The sequence below is a fragment of the Talpa europaea genome (genome assembly GCF_964194135.1).
Source record: "Talpa europaea genome assembly, chromosome: 1".
Lineage (NCBI taxonomy): Eukaryota > Metazoa > Chordata > Mammalia > Eulipotyphla > Talpidae > Talpa > Talpa europaea.
The window spans coordinates 154,243,332-154,255,635 of record NC_140073.1 but is presented as its reverse complement, the minus strand read 5'-3'; the positions used below and the strand labels follow the sequence as shown (position 1 = coordinate 154,255,635).

At 41.8% G+C, this 12,304-nt stretch overlaps 1 protein-coding gene across 1 annotated transcript in view; it reads right to left on the bottom strand.

Annotated features, from left to right (window-relative positions):
• The window catches only part of DIS3L2 (DIS3 like 3'-5' exoribonuclease 2), a gene marked incomplete at both ends in the record, with an annotated part of 249,293 nt that overhangs the window by 142,413 nt on the left and 94,576 nt on the right, over positions 1-12,304 (bottom strand). Inside the window, one exon of the mRNA XM_084227980.1 lies at positions 2,622-2,795. Coding sequence (XP_084084106.1) covers positions 2,622-2,795 — 174 coding nt within the window. The remainder of the gene's footprint in view (positions 1-2,621; positions 2,796-12,304) is intronic.

Below are 12,304 nucleotides of genomic sequence, written 5' to 3'. Positions count from 1 at the left end.
TAGAGATTGCTACTTCAGGCATCAGGAAGTAGTTGAGAGATTTTAAACCAAAGAAGTAAATAAATCAGATTTGAATTTCAGAAACCTAATTGTAGAGATAACAGTCAGGGAGAGAGTGTTTGGAGGGTCAAGTGGGTTTCAGAGCACTAATTGCAGAGAGAACTCCTTAGTTCCCGTGTCTCTGGATCCTTCCCCAGGACACAAGGTATATTTTAACAGATGCCTCCTGCAGAGCAAGGCCTCCTGTTCTATGGCCTAAAAGAGGCACCGTGGAGCCACAAGCAGGATCACCCCTGGGAGCTACCCTACTGCTTACCACTGGGCAAGGAGTCAGGGCAGGACAGACTGAGCACCTCTCTTTTCTGATGTTCCCATTTATACATTTTAAATATGATGAAAGTTATTTTCAAAAATAATTTGAAGAATACAGCAATTTATGAAATGGAAAATAAAACACTGCCTCCCTACCACCTGCTATTCTACTAAGACCACACATGGCAATCACTGTTGACAGTTTGGTGTATTTCCTTCTAGATCTTTCTCTATACATAGATACTTTACACACACCACATACTTGTATAAGTGTGTGGTGTGTGTATGCATTTATACAATTTTTATATTATTTTACTTTGTAAAAAATAGGCCTACGTTCATATTGCTCTGAGCTTGCTTCTGTCATCACAATGTGACGGCCATCCTGGGACAGGCCACATGGTTGAGTCCCTTTTTGCAGTTACAGAGAATGAGATCACATTGCGAGGCATTGCTTAGGTTACTCAGCATTCCTTCACTGATGGACATCAGCAACATCACCTTGACAATGAAGGAGCAAAGAACATTCTTAAACCTATATCCTGGCACACTTCAAGTAGGGCGGATTTCTGGAAGTCGAGTGAAAGAGGTACATTTAAAATGTTGGTTTAGTATTATGGGATGGCTATATTCATTTAAACTTCACACAATAAAGTTCAATTATTCATTCTGTCCTTCTCTTCTCATGAAATTTTTGTAGATTCCTAGATTTAGGAAAAGATCTTAGAAAGCAAGTCCATCAACTTGCGTATGAGAAAACATTTCAGAGACATAAGGTATGGGCCTAAGACCTCCAAGCCTCTGACAAGACAACTCAGCAGCAGCAGGAGCTGCATTAAGGGTGGTAACTGCTAAAAGCCAGGACAGCAACGTGGATGAAATGACTTAAGATCCAGTGTGTGTTCCTTCAGAGCTACTAACAAGCGGCAGAGGGGACTGTCAAGTCCTTTTCCTGGCTACTTTTGGCAAAGGAAGGAAAAAAGGTATGCAGTTCCTAAAAGACACAATTACAAGAGGGAGCAGAGAAGGAGGACCCTCAGCTAGGTGGGGTGACGGGCACCAGAGCAGGAGGTATCATAAGTTCAGCTGAACGCTGCGAGCAAGTGTGGTGGAAAAGACTGACATGGGATGACCTTAGCAAAAAACCTTCCACAGCCTCGGTGGCTTGTATGAAAAGTTTCTTGGTTCTAAATATCTCCATGTGGCATCCAAAATGAATGCCAGTACTGAAACCAAATTCTGAAGAGAAATATCAGAAAAGAACTAACATCCCACAATGAAGAAACATCTTCAAAGAAGATGTTGTTATAAAAATACCACAAAAGTACTTTCCAGCAAATTCCAGACCTAAAAGTAAAGCTTTAAAATGAAGCTCCAAGCACAGAAGTCTTGAATCCTTTGCTCTGTGCCTGAAGAGGCCCATTTAAAGGGAGGTACTTCTAACCAGATAAGTCTTTATTCCATCAAACCCACGGGGCTTAGCAATGAGAAAAGAAAGTGGTAACTGAACCATTTATGCTTAGAGTGGTCGAGAACAGGGGTCAGCAAACTTCCCTATAAAAGGCTAGGGAGCAAATACCTCAGGCTTTGGAGGCCATATGGTCTCTGTTGTAAGTACTCAACTGCACTGGTGTAGCATAAAAATAATCAGCCATAGAGAATATATATTTAAATAAGCATAGCTGAAATTATGAATGCTGAAGTCTGAATTTCATATAGTTCTTATAAAGGATAATTCTTTTTTTTTTTTTAATTTATTTATTTATATATATTTTACATCAGCATTCATTTTTTTTTTAAACTTTTTTTTTTTTTTAAGATTTATTTATTTACTTATGCAAGCACTGGGTATAGTCAGAAGTGCGGGAGGGTGAGAGAATTCACCAGAGCCAGAGCGGGGAGCAGAGCAGGCAGAAGGACCGAAGTACACTGCTGAGGGGAGCAGCGGGCGGCAGGAGAGGTCTGCGCGCCATGTGGGACCCTCCTCCGGTGGCCGGGGAGCAGCCGGGGATTGAACCGGTGCCGCAGAGGCTGCGGGCAGCTTCGCAACCCAGCGCTTAACCGCTGCGCCACCGGGGAGGCCCCTAAAGGATAATTCTTGTTTTGATTTTTTTCCCAACCATTTAAAAACAAACAGGCAGTGGGTTGGATGTAGCCAGGCGGTCATAATTTGAGGGTCTCTGGTAGAGTTTTCAATTCCCAGTTGAACTGAACTTAAACATTCATGGAAAGATGGAAAGAAATGTCTAAGCCCAACTGCTAGGAAAGTGAAGGCAGAAGGCAGAAAGGTGGATTTGCAAGATATTTACCTTAAATCTCTTCTTTTGTTGAGTTCCACTGGCGGAATCGTCCAGGGCAGGACTTTGGGGAGACAGTCTAGGACTTCTGAAGGGAAGTCGGCAAAGTCTACGCCGTACTCCGTCAGTATGCCTTCCGTCTCGGGCTCGATTTCACCAGCCTGCCCAAGACTCTTAGCCAGCTGCCTGTGGATAGGACAGAGAAGGGCCAGGTTGGTGAGTAAATGGAGCGTAAAAGTGAAGGTGCTAGGAAAGTCTCCAAAACCTCCTGCCCCTCCCCCCCAGGAATATCATCACTGGTGAACAGGGGGCCAAGCAGGAGACACCAATACTCCTGCTCCTCAAAATCCGTGACTGCAGTGTAAATCTCCCCTTCTTCTGAGATCAGAGGCCTTTTCTTAGGACCGCTCGATTGTTTTTTTTGACAAGTCGAGATTGATGTTTCTAAAAACCTTTCACAAATTCTTGTTCCAGCAAACACACCCTTAGAGACAAATCCGATCAACCCAGTTTATTGTTAAATCCTTCATTCAGAGAGCCAATACCTAAGTCTTACTCAGGGGTTTGATCTAATATTGATTTCTTAATTCTACTAGCTTTTACCAGATTTTAAAATACTTTATCAGAACACAAAAATAATACACATTGAATATAAAATAGCTAGACAATTCAGAAATGCACCAAGAATGGTGCTATGACTCTGCCTTTGTGCAGGGTGTTGGGGAGACCAAAAATGGCCACCTCCTTGTTGTACAGGCCTGCTCCTCCATCAGTGTGAGCCAAGAATCTATGCTCAGTTTTTCCTTCAAGGAGTTTCAGGGTCTCCCCTGGGGCCACTGAATTGAAGCTTGTGTCCTATGTAAGGAGGGGCCTGGCTGCCAGGCTTGCTCAGTGCACAGTGGTAGAGGACGACTAGGAACATGGTTGCCTGACGGGCACACTTGGCACCAGTTCACACCTCCAGCCTCGCTCCCAGGACACAGCAGTGGTGGCAGCAAGGCCGGCACGTTTCTCATAGCAACCACGGGACCAGTCCACAGTCCACACACCTGCCCTCCGGCATAGGCTTGAAGTGCCTGGAGGCAGGCCTAAGGACTTCGGGTTCCTGGGGGGCTCTTCACAACAATGTGGGCTGAGACCAGTGGCTTCTCCTTAAACTTAGGTGTTGATATCAAAAATATGAGGGAAAAATGACAGAAAACTAGCTAGAAGATCCCCAAATACTTGGAAACTAAATAACCTGTGAGCTAAAGAAATAAAAGGAGGAAATAATTTGAAGTGAATGAAACACTTGTATTAATATTTGTGAGAGGCAACTAAAGCAGTGCTCTGAAGGAAATTTACAGCATTAAATGCTCATATTAGAGGGCCTCCCTGGTGGTGCAGGCAGTTAAGTGCAGCACTGTGAAACTGTCCGCAGCCTCTGCAGCGTGCGTTCAATCTCAGCTGGCTGGAGAGATACCCACATGGTGCGGCAGACCTTTCCTGTCTCACCTGCTGCTCCCCTCAGCAGTGTATTTCAGTCAGTCTGCCTGTTCTGCTCCCCACTCTGTCTCTGGTGAAGCCTCCCGCACATCTGGCCTGTACCCTGGTTCTTGTATGCATGAATAAATCAATCTTTTAAAAAAATTTTTTAAATGCTCATATTAGAAAAGAAGAAATGTGTCATACCAATGTGATCTTTCTATATTAAAAAATTAAAAGTCAAAACAAACAACAACAAAAAAAGAAGCAGCAAATTAGATCCCACGTAAGCGGAAGGAATGAAATAAAGAATCAAGAATCCGTGGGTAGAAAATGAAGAAACAATAAAGTCACTGAAACCAAAAGCTGATTCCTTGAAAAGAAATACATTGTTTCTAATCAAATTAATCAAGAACAACGCAGGAATTGTGAATATCAGGACTGAGAGGAGGGATTGTTATGGATCCTACCAGCAGTAAAAGGGTAACACGAGAATCAGGAGTGACTTTAAGTCAATAAATTCAACATTCTGGTAAAAGAGATCAACTCCTAAGAAGACACAAGTTGCCTGAGATTATTCAAGCAGAAGCAATACTGGAATATTCCTATATCTACTACAGAAATTGGAAGCACCCGGTAAACTCCTTCCCCAAAGAAAACCCAGCTCCGAAGGTATCACTGGTGAACGTAAACCAGGCCTTTAAAAAAGAATCAATGCTATCCCAGAGTCCTTGAGAACCTGCAACACTGTCCAGCTAGTTTCATGAAGCAAAGAAGGCTTGTGATCAGTGTTCATGAACACAGAATTAACATTCATAATAAATATTGGCAAACAGAATTCAGCAATATATAAAAAGGATAATACATCTGAACCAAGTGACTCAAGATTTGCCCAACATTCAAAAAAATCAATCAATATGAATCACCGTATTAGCAAACCATTAAAAAATATATACAATTATCTCAATAGATCCAGATAGACATTTAAAATCAACATCCATTCATGAAACAAGAGGGGGAAAAAAAACTCAGCAAATAAATAAAGGACAGGACAATAATACTCAACTGATAAACCACCTCAATGAAAATCTGAGAGCTGATACCACATTCATGGCAAAAAACTAAATGCTTTCATGAGATCGGGAAACAAGGTGTTCACACTCAGCTACAATGTTAAACAGGGTACTGGGGGGCCTAGTGGGTGTCACAAAACAAGAGAAGGTGTACAAATTAGGAAGAAAGAACTCCAGTGCGTGTCTGAGGCACTGAGGACTACGGTTCCTACCGCAGAAGTGACCAGTCGTGTGCAGAATGCCTGGCCTTCCTGTACAGACCTCTCACATGTCATGAAACCAGGAGCCAGCAAGCTGGGTATAACTTAGACTCTGCCTCAACCCAGGACTTTGAACATGAAGTGAATGCACAAATGAATGTCACTGAAGTGAATGGCATGGGCTAAAGGTTGAGCCTTGTGGATGGGGACCTGGAGGCCAGGGGACCAGGACACCTGGGGAAGAGCCTGTGGGTGAAACGGGCCTACTGAAATGAGCCCAGGGGCTGAAGATTTGTGTTCCATGAAATGCTCAGCAAAAGACTTTGGAGGCAGGATGATCTGCCCTGAAAATGCCAGCCAACCTCCTTCAGCAGCCTCTGCAGTGCTGCTCAGTGGGCGAAAGACTAAAGTAGGTGGGAGCAGAAATGGCGCTCCACAGCTTGAGCCTCCCTCACTGATGATGCGCTGGGGCCACCTGTGCAGGAGCCAGTGTGCCAGGAGCAGCAGCACCAACCTGAGCCTGTGACACAGAAACACACCGGAGGGTGCACCCACGAGGTGACACTTGACTGAGCCCCCTGAGAGCACCTGTGGCGGACAGAGAAGGCAGTAATGTCTCTCCTAAATTTAAGGAGACACTAATTTGGGGTTGGGTTTGCTACCTTGGTTTGTGCTACTCACCTCACTTGTATAAACACCACAGTGCAGAGATTTAACCAAATGCTTCTTAAGGTATGACATTATCTCACACATCGCTTGAGTGGTGGCAAGGATTTCACCTCAAGAAGCTGCAGAGCTCAGTGAATTCACTGACCAGGATGGTGTCAGTGCATATGGATCCTAATTGGGAGGCCACGCCTTGTGAGGCTGGGGTGCTGTCTTCCGGGATACAGCTCTGCTTGGTATCCAAGAGCCTGGCACATGGTCTGGGAACCAAGGGGGGCAAGGGAGGAGGTGGACCTTTCAAGGTCATACTGAACACCCCTCACGAGAATGCTCACCTCTACGGTGAGAGGCTTTTGCACCTGGTCCTTTCGTGACTTTAGCTGTGATCCCTCCAAACTGGGCACTGAGACCCCAAGAACCCTGACTGACTGGAAATCATGAAGCAGATGAGGGGGCTGAACTGACCACCTACTGGAGTCTGTCCCTACCAGGGAACTTCTCCACTGACACTGGAAGGGGACAGGGTTCCCAGCACCTCAGTGTGAATGAGGACGCATGGAACCCAGAGGCCATGCTGGTTGGGAGAAAACAGGGCAGTCTCTATGCCAGAGAAAGTTCCAAAATCAAGGAGTCTGGAGAACCATGCCACCGTCTTGCCACCTGCCTCGCAGCTGCTCCTGGGGTCTGAGCAGCCAGGTCTGCTGCAGTCCAGGAGCCCAGGCCCTTGCCCAGGAAAAGGGTGGGTTCCAGGGAAAAGACAAGGCCCACGGCTTCCCATCGATCCATGTCTTGCAGCGAGGGAGGGGTGGGAATGAGCGGAGCGGGGGAGGCAGACTCAGGGGAGCCGGGGGTGGCACATGGGTAGATTACTGGTGGGAGGGTCGCACCCAAAGGGAACAATATCAATAGAAAGAGGGCCCCATGATGTAAGAAGTAAAAAAAAAAAAAAAAGGAACCCTGACTGACATAAGATGTAAAACAAACCACCCACTCGGTTCCTGACAAAACACACTTGGAATTTAAGCCAGCTGAGAGATGATTTGAAAGCAAGGATTCAAGAGTGGCAAGTAAAACTATAAGGAGGCTAATCAAATATTGTGATATGAAATTGCCAATATTTGACCATTTTTTACCTATAAAACACAATTTCAAGGTATTAAAAATCACATAAAATTATTAACCATACATGTAACCAGACAGCATACATACTTTCTGGGAGAATCATCAACAATGAGGTATAATACAAACAGGTTATCAGAGAACGACACGAACATAAAAAGAAACAGATTCTTCTAAGTGGCAGGAGTAACCCAGTGAGGCAAATGTAAAACACAGCGGCCGTCCTACAAGCCCGCAGTAGTCAGAAATGATGACTGTATGCCTGAAGAGGAAATGGGCCTTGAAAACTTGAACAAAAGGCATTTTATAACATCCAACTTTAAAAATAGGAAATCTAAGAAGGACCCATTTTTTAAAAGGAGGGGGAGCCATCCCAGCTGTTGTATATATTTTTCAAATGCTTTATGTAAAAGTGAAGAAAGGAAAGGAAGAAGCAAAACATGTGACAGAAGAGATAGTCCCTAAGTATGTGGGCACAGAACTGACCTAGACCAAAGACACTGGCAGGAACTCAGAAATAGAGGAAAATATCTCTGCTATAAGTGTTCAAAGCAAAGATGCAAGTGCACAAGGAATGAATAAGTCACAGAGGTGTTTAGACCCAGGAATGAGCAGAATTATAAGTAGGATTATAAGTCATCACAAAATGAAGGTCAAGTTGGAGACTAATGAAGAATTGACACAATATTTGGGGGGAAAACAACAAGGATCAAAGAGAGAAGTGAGGAAAATGAATTGAAAAGTTCAAAGAGTTAAAAAAAATTCTAGAGAAAACAGACATGAAAGGCAGATGACGGAGATCCAACATCAGCATAAGTGGTATTCCTGAAGGAACTAAATATATGGAATAGAAAACAATTCTGAAGAAATCATTAAGAAATCTCTTCTGAAGTAAATTTTACAAACAGGAATATCTTGTTTTGGGAAAAATGACTACAGAAAATCACTACTGAGACACATTCTAGAGAAGTCACTAGATTTTCAAGGGATAGGTTTCTAAATGCAAAAACTCAAGGAACATAGTTCTATAAATCCTTTCTGAAAAACTACTGGCTGGTGAGCCATGGTCTATCAAGAGATGGAAAAATTTCTCCAAAGAAAAGACGAGGGCTGAGCACAGCACCCACTTCTGAGGGGTGGGAAGGTCAAAAGGAAGGAGGACACAGGCAAGCAGGCAATGGACCTAGTAGTAATTGTCAGAACATGTTATCTCAGTCGTTGGCCCTTTACTGTAATTAAGAGAAAAAGAAATTTGTCTTTCATTTTACTTCACTGGTGCCTTGTGTCCTGGCAAAACTGTTCACAGGCTATATTCTGAGTCCAAAGAATCCTGATTAGATTACTAAAATTACAAGAAGGCCTGTAAAGATTATATTTAACTTCCAAATGTGATCAAAGATTCCAAGTTTCTATTAGTTAATTAACATTTATTTTACTAAGTTTCAGAGAACATGTCTCAACTACCTTATTTAAAGCTTGCAGGAGATAGAAATCTAACAGGTCAGCTAAAAGGCTCAAGCTTTTGGACCTTATATGCCCCAGAAGGAATCCTGTGCTGTCTATTCAACTCATAGATTCTGCTGTCACCCTGAAAACCAGACCACCTTGGGATCCACACCAAAGCAGAATCTACTAGGGCACATACCTAAGCAACATTGTTTTGTTTCACGGAAGGGTTTGTTTTTATCAGTAAGTTCCAAAATTTTTTTTTACATTTTAAATTCACGTATTTAAAATTGTATTTGAAGTGAGTACTGATAGTAACTTTCCCTTTCATGTGTTATAATCCACATGCTATAGCTTTCCAAGTCCTTTCTGTATCTTCTATTTACTGTCTGGAAAGATGGTGTCCGCTGCTTTAGGACACTGATTCACTGCCACATCAGAATGTCTGGTGGTTCTCTTATACCACATTTCAGTCTACTCTACATTATGTCCTTCAAAAATAACAGAGGGTCTCCCTGGAGGTGCAGGGGTTAAGTCTCAGCGTTATTACACTATTCACGCTATCACCAGCTACTGCAGCATGAGTTCGATCCCCGGCCAGGGAGCTAACCTACATGGTGCAGCAGACCTCTCCTATCTGCCCACTGCTCGCTCCCCTTAGCAGTGTATTTCAGTAGATCTGCCTGTTCTCCCCACTCTGTCTCTGGTGAATTCTCTCACCCCCTCCAACACCTCTAACCTGCACCCCAGTTCTTGTATGCATAAAAAAAAATAAATCTTTAAAAACAAATAAATAACAGACTCTCACAGCCACGAGAAACCCCAGAAGACACAACTAATTATGCAGTGTCCTAGATGGGATTCTGGAAATGAAAAGGGGTAGCTGGTATTTTAAAAAGTAAGGATTCTGAATACAAGTATGAATTTCAGTTTTAATGCTAGTATCGGTATATAAACTGTAATAAATACACCATACGAATCCGTTAGTAACAGGGAGCTGGGTACAGATGTATACTACAGCTCTGTGTGCCATCTCGACAGCTTTTCTATAAACCTAAAAAATAAAGTTTATTAACAAAACAGCTGAAAGTAAGTAAAAGAAGGAATCTAGATTTCCCATAGAAAATGATAAACTAAATCATGGTGTATCTGTTCTGTTGATTATTATGCATTTTAGAAAAGTAATTTTGAGGATGTAGCAACATAAAGATGACAATGGCACAAAAAGAAAAAAACAAAATTTTATGTATGTATAGTACAGTGAATCATGTGAAAATATTTCAGAAAGACTGAAAGTGAACACCTGAAATAGTGCTGTTTTAGGGAGGGAGGATTATGAGTGACAATTTTTCTCTATTTTCTAAATCCTTTACTATTGTAACATTTTTTAAATTAAAAATCATAGAAATAATCATCATAAGCTAATAAAAGCTGCAGAGTACAGCACTGGCTACCCTTCCTGCTTCCCAATAGAAACCCAATCTTCATTATTCTAGTAAAATCAGGGCATGGCCCCACTGGAGACGGTTCTCAATATCCTATTTGGCAGACAAGGTTTCTGCTTTCCTTGCTGAACTTGATCAAGAAAGCACGTAGCCTGATGTCCTGACAGCCGTCTCCGTGGTCGCAGAGAATCTACCACTAGATCTTTTAGGACAGCAAGGGCGGCCTGATAATACTGTCAGGGCACTGATGATACTTGGCCTGGAGCCTGTACAACCTCTGGACTCCCTCTTCTGTGAGATAATTATTATTTAAGTCACTTTAGGGCAGGGTTTCCATCAATTGCTGGTAAAAGTATCCGAAATATAAAATAGCTGAAAAGGTCTTCCATGAGAAGCAAACTTCCTTTTCACTCCTCCCTTCACACTGCAAAGGAAAATGTAAAACTCTTACTATCAAAAACCAACCCCAGGACTGCTCACATCATGTACTCACCACACTTGACATGGTACTGCTAGCTCTAGAACATGAAAGTGCCATAAGCGACATATTTCTATCTTAAAGGTACTCACTCAACGGCTTCCATGTTGAACTAAGGCCACAGAGCATGAACCCAGGTCACCTCCCCTTCATGGGCTAGGGGAGCAAGGCCAGGGAGTCATCCCTGCAGCCCAGAGCAGATCCTCCTTCTCAGTCCTACCACTTTGCTTTGGTGGCGTGTCCTTTCTGCCACATGCCTTTCGGCTCCTTTCTAGCTGTGTCCTCGCACTTCAGGTCCATCTCTTAGTCAATAGGCAGGGTAGACAGGGAGGGTCAGCCTACAGAGAATAAGCATTTACTTCTGTATTTTATTTCTTGTGCATCTGAGGTGCTCATAGATGTTGGTTAAATGCCCGAAGAAACATACTATTTTTCCTTGAAACGCCAAAGGAGAACTAAGAAAACAGTTGTAATATACAAAACCCAAAGACATGAATTTAGGTAAACTTCTGGGTCCTTTCATACTCAGTTGCCACATTAGCAAAATCACTAACATTAGCTCTTTTTAAAAATCAGGACTAAGGGGAAAAAAATCCTGCTACTACTGTTCTTATTTAAAACTGGAATGTTATCATTTATTTGTATGGAAAATATCTCCTCCCAAATGTGAGCTGCCACTTCAAGAAGATAAGATAAAGAAATGGAAGTTGTAAGGGGGGGGGGGGGAGAAACAAATCTGTCATTACTTCTATTTATGTGACTATCTACAAAGGAAACTACATTCCAAGCATTAAATTTAATGAAGATTTAGCAAGATGGCTGGATATGGGACTAATATACAAAAATTAATTGTAATTCTATATAACAACATTAAAAAGATAGAAATTGCAACTTAAAAAAACTTCTTCAAAGATATTATTAATAATGTAAGAAGATAATTCTTAAACTGTAGGGGAGAAAAATTATTTTCCATATCAGTGCCTGCTAAAAAGTTTATGTTCTAGTATATATTTTGAATTCCAAAAAAAGATATATATTTTAATCAAATGATAAATATTCCTATTAAAAATGAATGCTAAAATGAGTGAAAATTTAAGCAGAAATAGAATTATTGCACTCTCAAAATAACCTCCCCCCAAAATATAATACAATAATAACAGCAGGAAAATAGGGAGTTAGAAATCCTGAGATACCACCTTAGCCGAGTAACCTAATGTCACCATGAATACATCCTGTACCCCAATGTGATGTCATCTCTGCGGTATCTCCCCAATAATGTCTAATCTCGATCCAATCATGGGAAAACATTACAGAAACTCAAATTGAGAAACATTTTACAAATTCACTGACTCTTCAAAAGTGGCATGAAGGACAAAATCTGAGAAGTGTCACAAACTAGAAAAGACTACAGTGACGTGACAACTAACCACAGGATAGGATCCTGGCCCAGTCCTGGAACAGAAAAAGGATGTTACTGGAAAAATGGGTAAGATTTGAATACATTCTATATTTTACTTGACACTATTGTACCAAAGTTGATTTCTTAGTTTTGATAAATATTCAGTGGCAACCTAAGATATTAACATAAGGAGAAGAGGGGTAAAGGGTGCGCAGGGGCGTTCTCTGCCATTTTTGCAATTCCTGTAAATCTAAATTACCTAAATGAAAACCAACTTTAAAAAATAAATACAGACATGAAGATATATTCTAGAGCAGAAACATAATGGCCATAAATATGTGAAAAGATGCACAATCTCATTAGAAATCAAGAAAAAAACAAATTGAAATCACAAATGTGATGCCA